Genomic DNA, 19,540 nt, shown 5'->3' on the forward strand with positions numbered 1-19,540 from the left:
CCATTTCCTAAAACTGAAGAAAGATTTCAGAAGTTTATGATCCATGTAGTCATAGGACTGACTCACAAACTTATAGAAATCTGTACAGTTCTCAGTTAAATGGGTGAAATACTTCCATGGAAAAGACACAGACATTCATTAGAAGTTAGCCAACTGACATTGTCAATCCTTCTCCATCGACTCTTTCAAAGCAGAAAGGATTTGTGAATCAACATTATATATGCCACTATCTATAGCAGAGGTTCCCAAACTGTGCTCCGTGGAACACTTAGTGCTCCATGAAACATCTCCTAGTGCTCCATGAAGAGATTGGAAAGAAAAATACTACTGTCGTTCAGTTTAGTTTATAGGTGCTAGGTGAAAATTAATGCTCCATGATGACTTTATCTCCTAAAAAGTGCTCCATGACTCAAAAGGTTTGGGAACCTCTGAGCTATAGCAATGGAATATGTTGCTAGAATAGTGATGCCAACATATGTTGCTGCAACAGTTAATTAGCTAGGGATTGCCTGCTTTGATATAGAATCAGAGCTAGAAGGAATCAGAAGTCATTTAGTCCAGTCTACCATACACTCAGCAGCCCCTTATAAGGTCTGACTAAATGACCCAGTCAGCAGGTGCTAAAGGGTTCCTGGATAGTAAATATCTTCCAACAAGCTACAAGAAGCTACACAGTATAGGAGAAGGAGAATCTTTATGCATCGCTTCTCGGCCTTTTGGCTAAGATCAAGTATAGTCTTTATGCAACACAATCTTGAGAAACATGCGTTTCCAACTCACAATCTGACATATTCACACCATGGCCAAAACACACACATCTAAAACTAACTTCTACGAAGTCAGACTATTAGTCTATCAAGGTCAATAGTGTCTACTCAGACTGGCAGCAACTCTAAGGGTATCAGACAGAAATCTTTCACATCACTTGCTACCTGATCTTTTCAACTGGAGACAGGAGGGATGTAATCTTGAACCTTCTGCATGCCAAGCAGGTACTCTGAGCCACAGCCCCTTTTAAAGCAAAGCACAAACTCCATTCACTTTTGGCAAAGCTCAGACAATATTCACAGCATAAAGGTAATGGGCTCTATTGTCTTTGTTAGGGGCAAACATCTTCCTAAAGTTACTTTGCTACAACAGCCCCACCATCAGCAGAAAGAAAGGGGAGAGGGAGCTTCTCTACAGGAACTGAAAGTAGGAAGGAAAAATGCTGGAGGAAGCAACAAAAGGAGGAGGATTAATCTGTCTCAGTTAGGGAGACCCAACCAAGCCCCCTAATACTTGCCACAAATAACTTCACATGCAGGCTAATCAAAACCCATCGTACATATGTCTATGAGGTTCCCAGTACGGGCAAAAACTGAATTCCTGATCAGAGTACCTGATCCCACAAAGATTTGCAGATGGTAACTAAGGCCACCTGTTATCCAGTCTAAAAATTCCGTAAGTGCCTGTAGCTTCAACAAGGTTAAGGACCTGGTGTCTCACCCAATCCAATACACCTGTTTGCCCTAACAAGCAATTAACTGAAACTCTGAAGGTCCCTTTTGCAACAGGACAATATGGAATTGTCCCATCAATACACACCAAGTCTACAAGAGCAAAAAATGCAATAAACCATGGAAAGATATAATGGTTTTTTTGTTTTGATTCTCAAAATAACAATTGTGAATCCCACCAAATTTGCAGGACAGGAGACAAAGGCATATCTTTTGTCTGCCTTACCAATGCAACTCCAAAATATTTCATGTGAACTCCATTGAGCCCTTCTTTCAGCCCCGAGATGACCATTAAAGTAAAATAGTCCTCTGTGCAAGCACCAGGTCATTACTGACTCATGGGGTGATGTTACATCATTACATTTTCTAGGCAGGCTATGTTTATGGTATGGTTTGCCATTGCCTTTCCCAGTCATCTACGCTTTACCCCAAAGCAAGCCGGATACTCACTGTACCGACCTCGGAAGGATGGAAGACTGAGGGGTTACCACACTTTGTATTCCCAGCGATATATTAAGAGTTTGAAAATGTAAAAAACATCGCTTTAAAAGGGTTTTTGGATACCACGGCTTATAAATGGTTGGAAGACGTCTTCACAGCTAAAGGGGCCAAAGTGCGATCAGTATTTTTTATAACGTTTTCAAGCTCCTAATACATAGCTGGGAATACAAGTGCGGTAACTGAGTCAACCTTGAGCCGGCTACCTGAAACCAACTTCCGTTGGGATTGAACTCAGGTTGTGAGAAGAACTTTGGCTGCAGTACAGCACTCTGCGCCATGGGGCTCCTTTGAGATGACCATAAGCATTAAGAAAAGGACCAAGGCTCAGAGATGCTGCACCAAATTTTTTACCATATTTGTTTTCTCCTGCTGCAGTCACCAAGGCTGAATTCTCCTTCTACATCAAATGTATCTGTGGATGTGATCTTGCTTATATTTTAAGTTCTCACGTGCATGCACACATACCCCATCCCTGCCTGTCGCTAGAGCAGGTTCGGAAGGGCTGGATGGGAGGTTTGGATTTCTAGATTTTTCCCATTAAGAGGTAGATTTCTACCAATGGTTAACAATATATATTCCTACACCCTGCCTTCCCACCTATTTTGCCTCTCATTGCTTCTGCATGCTAGACTCCACTTTACTACTGCACTTTAGCTACGAGGAAGGACCAGAGAGACGGAGATGTTTTGGCTTTTTAAAAAGTTTTCTTTGCCCCACCTCTCAATCACGCTACAACCATGCAGAAAATGGGATCTTATGTGTTTTGAAGAATTACATTGTCTTCTACTGCCAACATCTATTGTTAAAGGTAACACACTTTCTATTTACACTTGGCATAGGACAGGCAGACATTGAGACCAAGAGATAACAACAATTCAAACGAGATAGCAAACATGAAAGTGTCCATTAAGAAACTAAGTATTTAAAAGAAGGTTTGAGTATTTAAATCAGCAACTAGGCTACAGTGGTTAGGATTTGAAGACAAAGATATGAACATAAAAAATAAAGCCTTCAGTTCTAAATGTGGATAGGAGAAGTACCTTATTGGAAGCATAGAATATATGCTCACTGACATTCTTTGGAGTTCCCTTCTTTATGCTATCCTGAGCTACTTAAAAGACTTGACGATCCCTCATTATAGGGCTTTTTCCACATGGGTTTTTCTCCCATCACTTCTAGCCCCATACTGTTTATTCCCTGATTTCTGCACGCATTTTTGTGCCTTTAGTTTTTACTTCGTTTTTGTTTTGTTTTCTTTTTTACCCAGTTTTTTTTTCTTTTGAGACCACTTTTACCCCTACCTGTTTCTAGAAGCGGATTTAGAGTTGGATTTTTCCTCGTGTGTAATGTTTCTATCGGATTTCTTTGTCCTGCTCACTCCCATCCACTTCCAGCCAATTTTTCAATGCTTAAACCACTCCCTCCCCCCCCAGACAGTTATTTCATTTTTTAAAAGTCCCCAAAATATCAATATAACGCTGTAGCGTTGTAATGATAGCTTGAGCAGTTTCTCTGAATTCCCAGCTTTGATTTTTGTTTAAGTACGTCTCTCGAACAGGGATCTCGAACTCATTTGTTTCGAGGGCCGGATATGACATAAATGTCACTTGGTCGGGCCTGGCCATGTGTACCGTAAAATTTAATACCAGGTACCGGAGATACAAACTTTATCTTTTACTTTTTTTTTAACTTAAAATACAAACATGCTTAACACAATAACACTCTGACAGTATTTTCTTTTATTTAACAGTCTTTGATCATTGACACCTTAGGACTAGGAAGGTGGCTGCCTTGGCTGGCTTGCAGGCTGGATAAGAGTTCTCAAGGGGCTGGATTCGGCCCCCAGGCCACATGTTTGACACCCCTGCTTTAAAAGTCCTGGGACCAATGTACCTGCAGGACTGCCTCTCTCGATACACCCCCCCCCAAAAAAAAATTGTTACGCTCAGCTGGGAACAACTTACTAGTGGCCCCTGGCCCAAAAAGCATCCAGCTGTTCTTGACTAGAGCCAGAGCTCAGCTCTGGTTCAAGCCTGGTAGAACTCTCTGTCAAACGAGACCTGGGCCCTGCAGGACCTGGCTCAATTCCCCACCAGGCTTACGTCTGAGGGCAGTGATGGTTCCATCTTAGCTAGCCTTCCGACTTGACCCACCTATATTATTTTTACCTACTTTGATTCCCCATTTCTTTTCTTGCCCTGGTTATCCCTTCTTGTTTTTCCCCTATTCTCCCCCCTCCTCTGATCAGCTTACCATTACTGGACATGGTCTTAAGGAAGCGACCTCCCATCTTTAATAGAACTGAAGGTTATAAAGATAATTTTAAGTATAATTTCTATGTAATATGCTTTTAAACTGTTGAATTGCTGTTAGCCGCCCTGAGCCTGACCTTGGTCAGGAAAAAGCGGGACAGAAATCAATCAATCAATATATTGATATTTGAGGGCCATTTTTTAAAACATGGGGAGTGCTATGACAATATCAATAATGACACCGATGACAATCTTCATTATTTAAGCCACATGTGGAAGAAAATAAACTTGACTCCACAACTCTAAAAATGCACAGAGAGGACAGACATGTGGAAGAACTCTGTCCAAACCGATTCCAATGCTCGTGGATCGGCTCCCATGAAAATTAGGAGTAACTCCAAGGTGCAGAAAAGGTCATAGAAGAGTGCTTATATACTTAAATTATGTTCCCTCAGCCATACTGGAAGGCCGATTCACAAACATGTGGATCTGGTCATCTTGAGACTTTGGAACATATTTTATTGGAGTGTAAAATCTGGTGTGATTTGAGAGAAATGTATTTGTCCTCTTAATAGGTCATGTGAATTTACTATCTCAAAAAATTATCTAGTTTTTCCTTGTTGATGAGGATCAGAAAACTACCTTAGCAGTCACTAAATATTTAGCTGCAGTGATTGCCTGTAAGAGAGTCGGATCTTGATCTGTTTAAGACCTTTGAGTCAAAAGAACAATAAGGTAAGTAGGTACAGGTTGAGTATCCCAAATCCGGACATCTGATATCTGGACTCATCCGAAAACCGGACCTTTTGAGCTGGTGTGCAGGCATTATTCATAGGCCTCAACAATGTTCAATGTACATAAAATTATTAAAAATATTGTTTAAAATTACATTCAGACTATGTGCATAAAGTAGATATAAAACATATATAAAACATAAATTTTGTGTTTAGACTTGGGTCCCATCCTCAAGATATCTCATTATGTATATGCAAAAATTCCAAAATACGGAAAGATCCAAAATACAGACCACTACTAGTCCCAAGCAGTCCGGATAAGGGATACTTAACCTGTAAATCAGCAATTGTTATACAAATACACCTTTTTGTTTTCTTCAGTGTTACCATAACCAGAAGTGGCAATCCCTTTGCTAACTCCTCCCCCAAAAGGGAAACTGGCCATTTGAATGCTTTCTTTAACGTCTACTCCAAGCCAGCACTCACAGAGACTTGCTTGTACTGCTCTGAAGCCGTCCTTCTGGTCAGGCCCTTCTTTGGCTTATCCTGTATCTTGAAGGCCCCGCCACATGTTCGAAGCTGGTGATTTTCCCCTTCTCAGTTTTGCTCACTGAAGACACTGGAGAAGGATACCAAGGTGCTGCAACCTGGAAGACCTCAACCTCAGATGACCCTCAGGTGCTCCTCTTCTTCCAGCCTCAGTCTTTCTCTTGGTTCCCCTGCTTTATTCCTTCAAACATCTCTTTCTCTGCTGTACTCCTCTCCAGTTCTTTGGCAGCAGCACTGCAGCTTAGCATTCTACCAGCGACTGCTAAAATTTCATGTACCAAAACTTTTGTTCGGACCAGGCTGAATCTGACATTTTACTTTCTCCCACCAGACCCTTGAACTAGGGATGTAAAGCATTTAGTGTTTGAATAAGTGTGTTTTTTGTTTTTTTGTCTGTTTGTTTTGGGGTTGGAGTTGTTTTGCTTTTTATACAGTGCTATAAACATTTAAACATTTTCAAAGGCTTGAAAACTGGCAAAAGGCTACCTGTGCATTCCAGGTCCACCACCTCTGACAGCCACACATGTGTTTTCCAATACTGGCCTTACTGTTAATCATGTGCACAGAAGACTAACACTAGAGTACAGTGACATGCGGATTTTTCCTAACAAAAAACAGCAGCAAGAATATTATGTTGGTGAGATAGATTGTAAGCGTGCTACTGTTTAGATCAGAGTTCCCTAACATGGTGCTAGTGGGCACAGTGACCCATGCCAAGCTTTTCAGAAAGTGGGTGGAGCCAATATAAGGCAGGGTTTGTTACTGGCTCCCCTCATTCAAATGAAAGGAGATTTGACAGTGTTGGCTTCCAAGTTACCTTCGTGGGCAGTGACACTTGTAGGTCAAGATATGATTATTAAGTGGTCTGAAACATACAGAATTCATTTGGTAAGTTCTGTGCTAGGCAGTTGCCAAGGCAACTTCTTTAGACATAGGGCCAAAAATAAACTCAACCCAAACTTTCTCTTCAGAGACACAGTCCTTTGCATTATATTTTGAACATCATAAAACGATCTGACCTTTTTAGAGCTTAAGAATGCTTAACATTGAGGTGTCAGATCTTAAAAATTATTCACATTTAGACTTTACCTAATATTGTTTTAATTCTAAACTCCAAAATGTTCATGGAGCAGTGAGCTCCTAGCATGATTCACACCATTGCCACTTTAATAACTATTCTGTGTGAGAGTGTAAAGGTAGTCACCTGTGCAAGCACTAGGTCATTACTGACCCATGGGGTGATGTCACATCCCAACGTTTACTAGGCAGACTATGTTTACGGGGTGGTCTGCTATTACCCTCCCCAGTCATCTACAATTTACCCCCATCAAGCTGGGTACTCATTTTACCGACCTTGGAAGGATAGAAGGCTGAGTCAACCTTGAGCTGTCTACCTAAAACCGACTTCCAGCGGAATCGCACTTAGGTTGTGAGCACAGTTTTGACTGCAGTACTGCAGCTTACCACTCTGCGCTACGGGGCTCTTTGTGAAAGTCCAACACTGATGAAAAATACAGGTATCCCATTTCTGAAGGGGGAGTGGATGCGTGGCGGCCAGGAGTGGCGGAGCTTCCCGGCTGCCACAGAGAAAATAGAACAATTTAAAATGGAAAATGGGAGAAATGCCCCCATAGAAAACAGCGAGGCTACGCCACCAAAAAAGTTGGCATAGCCACGCTGCAAGTCGAGGGGGTGTTCCCGGGGCGAAAGGGGTTAGGATGCTGCCTAATGGCATCTCCGCCCCCTGGAACGCTTCTGGGACTGATAAGGCGTCAATCTGCTGCAAGAGCTGACAGGCAAAGAGTGGTCGGAGCCAGAGAGCTGAGACTCTGAGCAGAGAGAGACAGAGAAAGGATTCGAAGTTTGGGACCCAGCCTGACAAGAGGGCTGTGATAAGATTCGAAGCTTGAGACCAGCCAGAGAAGGCTGTGATAGATTCAGAGCTGGGTGAAGGGACGAAGAAGAAGCGAGACTATACTCTGCGAACCTGAGGGTTCAGTGAAAGCCAAAGCTATTGACACACACAACCTGTGGGAGTGACAGGAGTGAGAATTGGGTTAGAGAGGGCCCATTCTCAAGTCACAAGGGAAATTTGGTCTCTGAAGCAGAGCTACTCCAGTGGCAGGAAGGTGTGCAGGATCACAGCCACTTAGGTGGGGTAGTGAGAGAGAGAGCTAGGCTGGGGACAGAGCTTTGAGAGTCTGAAGCTGAATGACAGAATGAGAGTATGAACGTCTGAATAGTAGTTCTAAGGGATAGAACTAAAGCTGAAGCTGAATGTGTATAATAGTTCTGAAGAGATAGAACTAAGCTTGAGAACTGAGAACTGAAGGAACTTGTGTGAAGGAAACATCTAAGCTATTTCTCTGAAGCAATCTTGTGTATATAAATCTGACTTGAGTTTTCCCTCCAAAATATTCTGCCTTTTTCTTAAAAAACAATCTCTGTGAGTTCTCTTTAATAAATTTCCCTGCTTTGTCTGTTTAAGTTGAAAAGCCTCTTGTCTCCCATTTCTCACTGAGGTAAATACGGGTGTGGGACTGGAGGAGAAAGAAATAATCTCCTCATAAATATACTCAGGCCAACACTTTTCCCTCAGCATATATGGACGGGCTGAGTGAGTGGGATATTGAAGTGGTTGGAAGGGGGGTGCGTCATAGCTTCCCTGCATGCCAGTGCAGGCTCCCACTTCTGGGATTTCACTCCCAGCATGGCTGCACCAGCAGCAGAGCCCCACACAGTGGCATGAATGCCCCACATGCCAGCGTTAAGTGCCCCTTATCCCAGGATAAATGGGCACATACGTAGGCGTGGGGTCATGCCAGCTCCTATGCCGATTCGCACACACACCCCTTAGGATTGTGGTCTAAGCCAGGCAGATATTATACCAAGTCACCAACTCTGGTAGCTACAGGCACAACCACTCAAGGGGAAGTGCACGACAGTTGCAGCCTGAATGATGGCATTCCAATTATACAATCTACAAAATTTTCTAGTACATGAAATGTAGCACATTTCAAAAGCTGGGCAAGGTCATATTGGTTTGCTGAGTCTTAACATCCCAAGAGTAGACAAAGATATACCATTCTAGCTTCATACAGATGGTTACCTAGAATAAGGTTCCTGTCTTACAGATTTATAAAACTAGTCAGAACAGTCCATATTTAACAAAAAGGCAAGCCTTTCTTCCAGCTGGCCAAAGTTATCAAGAACAAAGTGTGGACATGAGATTCTCAGTTAATAACCTGAAAAACACACTATATTCATCATGATTTCTTTTGAAAAAGGAGTGACATCAAACACTTCATGATGGAACTGTGTAAACAATGAACTACAGTACATAAAACATCATAATGGGAGGGCTATTGTTAAATTTGAAAATACCATTAATATATAATTGCTTAGTTAATATAAAAACAATCCACTAAATAAATATAGAGCCCTCGTCATTAATTGAGATGAAGTTCAAAAAGTAGAGAAAAGATTACAACCTTTTCAGTATTTTATGTCTAAACTTCTTTCCTGGCCAGTACCCAAAGTAAGAGACAATAACCACACAGATCAGATGGGAAAGACTAAGGTGAGGACAGCCACAATCGTTATTCTAGGCAGGTTTTACAGTCAAGGCTACGTAAGTTAATCAGAACTGAGGCATGGATGAGATGAGAGTAAGTTTTCCTAAATCAGCAGCATGTAACAGTTAATTATTAGAGTGTGAAAGGACTGTTAAACAGGTATCTCAAGTGCAAGGGAAGCAATGTGAATATTCTACTGATAGTTGTATTCTTCCATGTCATGGGACAAGTGGGAATTATTCCATGTGAACACCAAACTGTACTTGACCAGCATTTGTTGTCTTCAGAGACAGCATAGCTTTGGCAGCTTGGCACAAGGTACCGTGGAGGTACAACTGCTATTTAAGGCCAGAACACAGGGGAAATCTAATAATTCAATACAGATTCAAAACAAATAAAAGGAAGTATTTCTTCCTACAACACAGTGGCCATTTATGCTTGGTAATTAGCAGCACGTTTCAGGCTGAAGTGCCCCACATATTTTTTTGACTTTTTCATGCTGAACCATCAATCAGGAAGTAACTGCGAAGCCAGCGCATACCTGCTTTGCATTTCTTAAGAGCCCCTTTAACGCAACCTTTTGTGTTTGCTCCGCCCCGCCTCGAAGAATCCCCTCAAGGAAGCACGTAAAATCACAGCCACGCATTAGCTATGCAAACGGCGGATGCTAATGAAAGGAACAAAGGAGCAGGCGATTGGGGGGATGGAATTTCTCCTTATGCGTAGGGGATGTGAATAGGCATTTTAAAGGTTGCATTTTTTAAAAGAGCTTTGAGCAAGCTTCAAAATTGACCCTGCGTAAATGGCCATAGTTAAATTGTGGAACTCCCTGCCCCAGGATGTGGTGATAGCTGCCAACTTGGAAAGCTTTAAAAGGCGCGTGGACATGTTCATGGAGGAGAGGGCTATCCATGGCTACTAGTCAAAATGGATACTAGTCATGATGCATACCTATTCTCTCCATGATCAGAGGAGCATGCCTATTATATTAGGTGCTGTGGAACACAGGCAGGATAATGCTGCTGCAGCTGTCTTGTTTGTGGGCTTCCTAGAGGCACCTGGTTGGCCGCTGTGTGAACAGACTGCTGGACTTGATGGGCCTTGGTCTGATCCAGCACGACTTTTCTTATGTTCTTAGGTTTTATACTTCGAGGCTGAGCTCCCACAAACAGGGTATCAACAAGAGAGACACTGGCAGCCAACAAAATGCAGCACCGCCCTTTTTTTCAAGCATACAGTGTTGTGCTGCAGCGTCTAGGGGAAAGGAAACTATGAATCATCCTGGTCAGCCCCATGAAGCAAAGGAATGACTGGCCACTCAATTGAACTAGCTTAGTAAACACCTGGGTATAGAAAGCAGCTGTATATCACTTTTCAAACAAAGTTACATTGTTAAAAAATATATATATAAGATTTCCGGTGGTAAATGGTGGCCTGCAGGTGGTTGCATTTAGCTGTCATCAATTGCTGGAAAAGGCAGCAGTTCACAGTAAGCCACATCCAGGAAGTCAGAGCATTCTTGATACAATGAAGTTTAAAACTTAGATCACACAAGCTCCAAGCTTTGTGTTACATTCCTTCCCCTTAATACCGTCATACCGAGATATCGCTGGGACTGTTTTCAACTTGGTGACATAAGGAAGTATTTGGGGGCACAAGATACTGTGATTAAACACATTATACCATTTCCAGGCTCAGCGAGGGTGCCCCACCTCCTGTTCTCAAGCAGTGCCTCCAAATGATTTGGCAATTGCGTCAACACTTGAAGATAATACTAATCCTCACTCTTAGCACACCTCTCTTGGACCAATTACACTAAGGATTGACATCTCAGGCAGCCCCATGTTTACTCTGGACAGTGGGATCCTCTGCAGAACAAGGTGTGCTTAAGCTCATTGATTTTAGTGGCTTAGGCACGGAAAACCTGTCAAGCCTTTGAGAAACCTATTCTGCACTCCCTTCCCTGTATGAAGCACACTATGGCAGGACTTCTTGCCTTCTCTCTTTAAAAAACAACAACATTTCAACCATAGTATCTGGCAGCATCGTTCTTAACAACAGTCACATGGGTAATCATGAGTTATGCAGTACCCAGAATAGAGTGTTATCTCTACTCCACTCTCTTTTCTCTCTTGTCTTCTTGGTTTCAAATTTCAGATTGCAAGGTAGGGACATGTCTTCTTATGCTTTGTAAAGTACCATATATACTGATGGTGCTATACAAAGAAACAAACAAACCGAGGGAAAAATGTCACATATGTAACAATCTTTATGTCAAGTTCAAACTGTGTTGCAGTACAGATGAGGTACATGTGAGGTGCCAACTTCAGGCACACATAGCATCGCATGTCCTTTGGGTACTCAATAACATCCATTTATTTATTTACCACAGTTATACTCTACTTTTTTCCCAACGGGGACCCAAAGCAGCTTACGGCATCCTCCTGTCTTCCACTTTGTCCTCACAACAACCTGTGAGGGATTATTTACTTAAAACATTTTTATGCCACCTTTCCACCCTATCAAGGTCCACAAGGTGGCAAACGCTTTAAAAAATTAAAACAACCAAGCATTTATAACTAAAGTTAAAAAAATTAAATAATTCTTTTAAAACATATAAATAAGGAAGGAAGGCCAGTAACCATTATTGGAAGTATGGCAGACAAAACAAAAACGTCTTCACTTGCTGGCGAAAGACACCACTAGAGAGAGAGAGATAAATCTCCCTGGGGAGGGAGTTCAAAAGTTCTGGTACCACGACCGAGAAGGCCCTTTCTTGGGTTGTCACCCAACTAGCTTCAGTTGGTGGGGGCAACTGAAGCAGGGCCTCTGAGGATGACCGGACTGTACGGGTAGGTACATACGGAACAAGGTAAGTTAGACTGAGTGTGTGCATCTAGCTCAAGGTCCCCCAACACGCTTCCATACTTAGCGTGCACCTAGCAAAAACATGGAAGAAAAACAGGTAGCGACCCTCCCTAGACTAGGTCCAACCTCTCTCCCAAAAGTAGCTCTCAGTATCCCTGTACTTGTCTATCACTGACAGCTTTTTTATTTCTACTGGCCCTACTCCTGTTTCTTTACCATTAACCCAACATGCAGAAACCTTACAGGTAAGGTTTTTCTCGCACGGATGAGAATATAAAAAAGCTGAACTTGACTTTCCAGAGAAGTGGCTATGTTGGTCCATTGCGAGACAAGGTGACCATCAGTAAAAAGAAGCTTGGCAGAGCAATTAAGCAAACCAACCTGTTCATTGTGACAAAGCAGACTCTTACCTACGGTCAAATGTGTCAGCCTTTACAAAGGAGCACAACAACTTTGCCGCTTTTGCCAAAACAATGTCTCTACGATGGACAACTCCTCCTATTCCAAAAGATTTCTGTTCTTTACTTTAAACCCTGCCCACGGGCCTGTTCAAATCACAACCAATGTAAAACTGGCAACTGCAATAAGATTTGTCAGTGGGAGCAGTGGGAAAGTTGTCGGCTGGATATTGGGGTGGGGGTTTACATTGGGAGTAGTTCAACAATGGAATCAGCTTCCTAGGGAGGTGGTGAGCTCCCCCTCACTGACAGTCTTTAAGCGGAAGCCAGACAAACACTTGCTAGGGATGCTCTAGGCCAGAGGTTCCCAAACTTTTTGAGTCATGGAGCACTTTTCAGGCGAGAAATTCATCACCGAACACTAATTTTCACCTAGCACCTACATACTAAACTGAATGACAGTAGTATTTTTTTCCAATCTCTTCATGGAGAACTAGATGTTTTGCAGGGCACCAAGTGATCCATGGAGCACAGTTTGGGAACCTCTACTCTAGGCTGATCCTGCATTAAGCAGGGGGTTGGACTAGACGGCCTGCATGGCCCCTTCCAACTCTACGATTCTTAAGTGGTTCTTCAGAAGATGAGCCAGCCACGCCACCACTACCGGTTCATTTCTGCAGGTTGCTATTCAAAACACAGGAGGGAATGGAAGAAATTGGCAGCCGCAATACAGATCTGTCAGATTAAAAGGGTAATAATTCATATCGCTTCCCAGGGTGTATATGTTATTAACCACAGGAGCAAGGCCAATTAAAACAAACAAACACGCCGCAACGAAGAAACTGACAAACCTTCAGGCGTCACAACAACAAAAACCACTGCCACTCAGCTCCGACGTCTTGCCAGCCTTCCAGCCCAGACACCAAGCAGGGCTGGACGTTGTCAACTCCAATAAGCCCCTTGAGTTTCTAAAGCAGGGTTTCTTAAACTTTTACCACCCGCGACCCCTTTTTGCCCGAGAAATATTTACACGACCCCAGTATGTGTGTGTGTGTGTGTGTGTGTGTATATATATATATATATACACACACACACACACATATAAAATTTGTATATAGGTATATGTGTGTGTGTGTGTGTATATACACACACACGCATATATACACACATATATATATATACATACATATATACCTATGATAGATAGATAGATAGATAGATAGATAGATAGATAGATAGATAGATAGATAGATAGATAGATAGATAGATAGATAGATAGATAGATAGATAGATAGATACTGGGGTCGTCTGTGTATACATATACACGCACACATATACATATATATCAATATCTAGATCGATAGATCAATAGATATGCGTATATATATGTGTGTGTGCGTATATATGTATATATATGTGTGTGTGTGAATATATGTATGTATATATGTGTGTGTGTGTATACACACACACACACAGGTATTTGGAGAACTTTCATTCATAGGGTCGCCATGAGTCGGAAGCGACTTGACGGCACTTAACACACACACATACAAATCAAACATTTACTGATAATAAATCATAAAGAAATTTGTTTTGAAATAATTATTTGGTATACATATAATTTGACACTTTAGTAAAAAATTTCCGCCACCCCCCACATTCGGTCACACGACCCCGTACGGGGTTGCGGCCCCATAGTTCAAGGAGCGCTGTCCTGAAGCCACTCATGGGGCCGCAGAGTCTGGGAGAGTGACCGGGCCACAGGAGCCAGAGCGGCGGGGGACCTGGCAGCCGCCCTGAGAGTCATGGGCACGGCCTGTCGAGCCCGCTCTAACAATGTGTGCGAGTGCGTTAAGTGCCCTCAAGTGTCTTCCGACTCATGGCGACCCTATGAATGAAAGTCCTCCAAAATGTCCTGTCTTTGACAGCCTTGCTCAGATCTTGCAAACTGAAGGCCGTGGCTTCCTTGATTGAGTCAGTCCATCTCTTGTTGGGTCTCCCTCTTTTCCTGCTGCCCTCCACTTTTCCAGGCACGACTGTCTTTTCCAGTGACTCGTGACGTGACCAAAATACGACAGCCTCGGTTTAGTCCTTTTAGCTCCTAGGGTCAGTTCAGGCTCGATTTGATCCATAACCCACTGATTTGTTTTTTGGGCAGCCCACGGAATCCGTAACACCCTCCTCCAACACCCCATTTCAAAGGAGTCTACTTTCTTCCTATCCGCTTCCTTCCCTGCCCAGCTTTGACACCCATACATAGCAGCAGGGAATACGATGGCATGAATTAATCTAGCCTCGGTGGCTCTAACAATAGCGCGGACTAAACCGGGGGACGGAGGGACGAAGCCGGCGTCCACGGGGGGGGGGGCAGGAGAAGGGGGGGAGGGGAGAGGCGTCCATCTGGTCTCAAGCGGTCGGATCAGGGCTTCGCTTCCTGCAGGGCGGCCGGCAGGGCAAGTCAGGCCTCGGACCCCCGGCTGCGGGCAGGGTCTCCCCTCACCCACGACCACCCCTCAAGGGGAAAAACCCACCTTTCCGGGGTCTCGGGCGCACCGGAAACAGCTAGGCCCTCCCTCCCCCCCCCGCCCCTCCTCTCCTCTCACCAGCTTGGGCTTGTTCTTGCTCTCTTCCTCAGGGGCGCGCCCGCTGCCGCCCCGCTTGGGGTTCATCCTCCCCGGCTCTTCCTCGCCGCCGCCGGCTCCCGGGTTCTCCATGCCGCCGCTTCTTCCTCTCAGGCCCCCATAGGCGCCGCGCGGGTTGAGGCGAAGGGCGGGCCGGGCTGAGGCCCCGCCTCGCGAAGGGCGCCCGGCGGGAGGGACGGGAGAGCCGTTGGGCCGCCTCTCCTCCCCCCCTCCCCCTTTTTTCCGTTTTTGGTCGCCGCCTCTCTTGACAGGGACCGTCCGCGCGCCGGGCGGCCCTTCTGCGCATGCTCTGCTCCCCCGGGGGGAAAGGGGGCGCGCGGCGGAGCTTCTGCGCGTGCGCCGCCCAAAAAAAAAAAAAGGAACGGGGAAGCAAAAAGCAACCTTTCGCACGCTGAAGCCGTGATCAGAGCGAGGTTGCCCTTACTTAGGCTTAGGAGAAAACCCCGGAAGTGGGCGAAAGGGACAATAAGCAGCAGCGGCATTTTTTTAAAGGGGGTGGGGGGGGGGACTGGCAAAAGGAGGATTGGTTTTTCTAGGCCGCTTTTCTTTACCATCTTTAAGGAAGAACCGAACCGGCTGACCATCTCCTTCCCTTCTCTCAACAGACACCCTGTGAAGCCGGTGGGGCTGAGAGAGCTCTCACTGTGCATTCCTAAAGAGAGTTATTCCAGTCTAAACCCATTGGGCTTAGACTGGAGTAACTCTTCTTTTTTATATATGAATTTTTTATTAATTTTTATAAAATAAAAAAAAACAACAAATTATAAATCACATAAACCCATTGGGCTTAGACTGGAGTAACTCTTCTTTTTTATATATGATTTTTTTATTAATTTTTATTAAAAAAACAAATTATAAATCACATAAACTTATTGGGCTTAGACTGGAGTACCTCTTCTTTTTTATATAAGAATTTTTTATTAATTTTTATAAAATAAAAAAACATAACAAATTATAAATCACATAAACCCATTGGGCTTAGGCTGGAGTAACTTCTTTTTTATATATGAATTTTTTATTAATTTTTATTAAAAAAACAAAAACAAATTATAAATCACAAACTTATTGGGCTTAGACTGGAGTAACTCTTCTTTTTTATATATGAATTTTTATTAATTTTTATAAAATAAAAAAAACAACAAATTATAAATCACATAAACCCATTGGGCTTAGACTGGAGTAACTCTTCTTTTTTATATATGATTATATATGACTGGAGTAACACTGAAGGACAGTGTCTCTCAGTGTCAGGTGTGTAGGAAGAGTAATATATAGTCAGAAAGATACTTTTTGCAGGACAATGATTCAGCTCAACCCCTCCCCCCTTTCTGACTATATATTACTCTTCCTACACACTTGACACTGAGAGACACTGTCCTTCAGTGTTACTCCTCTGAAGATGCCTGCCACAGCTGCTGGCGAAACGTCAGGAAAGAAAATACCAAGACCACGGTCACACAACCCGGATAACCCACAAGAACCAATGAACTCTGACCGTGAAAGCCTTTGACAATAAAAATACAAGAAATACAAAAAGAGCACTTGTACTACAGTTTTACATCTTCTTTTATAATATTATTGAATAAACAGTGCCCAATTACCCACCACCCACCTTAAGTACGTGTCCCACCACCACTAGACTTTCCGGAGAAGTATTCTGACAGTATTTAAAATTACCTTAAACTATATACTACATTTATCTATAATTCATTAACTATGGAGTAACTCTTCTTAGGAATGCACTGTAAGAGAACTGTCTAGCCCAAGGTCACCCAGCTGGCTCCATGTGTAGGAGTGGGGAAACCAACCCGGTTCACCAGATTAGAGTCCACCGCTCATGTGGAGGAGCTGTGGCTCAGTGGCAGAGCCTCTGCTTGGCATGCAGAAGGTCCTGGGTTCAATCCCCGGCATCTCCAGTAAAAGGGACTAGGCAAATAGGTGATATGAAAGACCTCTTCCTGAGACCCTGGAGAGTAGCTGCCGGTCTGAGCAGACAATACTGACTTTGATGGACCAAGGGTCTGGTTCAGTAGAAGGCAGCTTCATGTGTGAGCGGGGAAGCAAACCTGGTTCTCCAGAATAGAGGCCACCGCTCTTAACCACTACACCACGGTGACCCAGATGGGTGGATTGCTGAGAAGTGGTGGAAGGAAGAAGAATCGATGGAAGGAATGGATTAGGAAGAAGAGGCAAAGGGGGAAGGGGGTAATATCTGTCAAGTGCAGCTCTGGAGACTCCAGGCGTTATTTGTGGTTATCCCCCTAAAGGTTAAAAGCGGGGGATAATGCACATGCACCATGTGTGTGTGGACAGGCGGTACGTGGACAGGTTGTCAACCTCCAGGTACTAGCTGGATATCTCCCGCTATTAAAACTGATCTCCAGCCAATAGAGATCAGTTCACCTGGAGAAAATGGCTGTTTTGGAGGGTGGACTCAATGGCATTATACTCCACTGAAGTGCCTCCCCACACCCCATCCTCCTCAGGCTCCACCCCAAAAATCTCCTGGTGTTTCCCAGCCCAGAGCTAACAGGCAGTATACAAGTACTTTAAATAAATATGAGTGTTATCACTTGCTGTTTTTATTTGTGGGTATGGGCTGCTCTTACTGTTTTCCCAGTGGTTGATTTTTGCCGTGTGCTGCTGTGTCTGGCAATTGCCAACGGTCAGCCAAGGACCAGGCGAGATCCAACTGTTCAGATGCACTCCCTTGTCAACCTGCCTCTCCCCTGTGAGACGCCAGACTATTCCGTGTGCAAATCAGCATTTTGCTATCATTTTGAAATGATTTTTGTGAGCCTCTTGGAGAACACATCTGACAACAAAAAATGGGGGGGGGGGTGGTACCAATTCTCCAAAAATAAGAAAATGTTTATTTTTAGATACCACCAATTTTTTGCTGTACAGACTCGATTGTTGATTAGAGTTGGGTGTGTATTTTAAAATGTTGTAACTGGTTTTAAAATCTGTGTGCCCTCACACTCTTCTGGCAGCCTGTTCCTTATGCTTTTAACTACAGGCTGAAATGCAATGGGCAGAACTTTTCATTAACGCCTTTCCCAGCAGTGGGGAGGTTCCACCAGTTAAATTACTACCCACCTGTAGGGGGCTAAGGAGTAACTCGATCACATTGCACTTTCTTTATAAAAGTTGATATTTTAATCTTTCTTTTCAGCCAAAACAGGCTCTTGAAAGGGCACATGATAATTTAAATAATATTTAGTGCCAATGTTCTTTGCGGAGGTAATTCTGCCTAGATGGATCCAGGCAAGATGCAGGACTGGCTGACCTGCTTCCTGCCCTCCCTCAGATGGCCTCATGGATAGCACTTTTGTGTATAATTGTGACAGACTACTCCTGCATTACGTGGCCTTTTTGCCCCTTGGCTTACAGGGTTTTTTGTTTGTTTCCTGTGTGTGACCGTGCAATCTGAAGTGCAGTTGCACCTTTCTAAGTCCCTGAAGTCAGTGGGTTTAGAAGGGTTAATTCTGCTTAGGACTGTGCTCGGTGTGTGTACCCTCTTAAATTTAGATAACATTTTACACAGCTGGTCAAGCGGGATCTAATCCATTGAAGATTTAGCCACAATAATGATTCCACCCAAAACAGAATTCCACCCACCTAAGCCAGTTGACTTCAGTGTTTTTAGGAGGGTGTGGTGTCAGACTAGGACGTCGTGTGTCAGACTAGGTTGTGGGAAACCCAGGTTCAAATCCCCACTCGTGCCATGGAACCTTGTTATGTGACCTTGAGCCAGTCACACGCTCTTGGCCCCGACCCTGGCTAGTATTTGCGTGGGAGATCTCCAAGGAATACCAAGGTCATGAGGCAGAGGCAAACCACCTCCAAACGTATCTTTCCTTGAAAACCCTACGGGGTTGCCATAAGTCAGCTGTGACTTGATGGGGGGGGGGGCTCTGTTTAGGACAACACTGCAGATCTGTTAATCTTTAAACTTCCACAAGACTTCTTATTGTCTTCATGCACTTTTTGTAGGAGCTTGAATCTGGGTTTTCCACAGCCCACATTGGTCTATAGGAACATATATGCATCTTGCCTAGAATTATGAGCTACGGAGAATCCTAAGTGTTCTTCAATTATCAGAATATAATTCATAATATACATACGAATATTGCAAGTACTTGCTAATGCCTGTGAGGCATGCACTTTGCTTTGCAATCTGTTTTCCCTCATTCTAGATATACGGTATCTGGTTGTGGTTACTCATAGATGAGGAAAAGGCATTCTGCACATACCTAGTGTTCTTTTACATTTCACAAGGTGGGGTGTGGCAATGAAAATAGATTCCAGAGGGCAACACCTTGGTGACGAGAGTGGTGAAGCTCTCACAAACCATGCAGCTTCTGCTCCAAGAGAAAGAAAAAACTGTGCTACTGTTAATGGGAAAACAATGATTCTCCAGAGACGATTGGAGCCTAGAGGAAGGACAGTGTTGCAGATAATTGAAATGGAGACATTCGCAGCAAGTCTTGGAAAGAAGTGATCCAGATAACATCTAAAA

At 43.6% G+C, this 19,540-nt stretch overlaps 1 protein-coding gene across 1 annotated transcript in view; it reads right to left on the minus strand.

The window, feature by feature from the left end:
- Window positions 1–15,143, minus strand: part of DIAPH2 (diaphanous related formin 2) — a 421,870-nt gene extending 406,727 nt beyond the window's left edge. Inside the window, exon 1 of the mRNA XM_056859236.1 lies at window positions 14,980–15,143. Coding sequence (XP_056715214.1) covers window positions 14,980–15,090 — 111 coding nt within the window. The 5' untranslated portion in view covers window positions 15,091–15,143. The remainder of the gene's footprint in view (window positions 1–14,979) is intronic.
- Between the last annotated feature and the right edge of the window lie 4,397 nt (window positions 15,144–19,540).

This window comes from Euleptes europaea, chromosome 13 (genome assembly GCF_029931775.1).
Source record: "Euleptes europaea isolate rEulEur1 chromosome 13, rEulEur1.hap1, whole genome shotgun sequence".
Lineage (NCBI taxonomy): Eukaryota > Metazoa > Chordata > Lepidosauria > Squamata > Sphaerodactylidae > Euleptes > Euleptes europaea.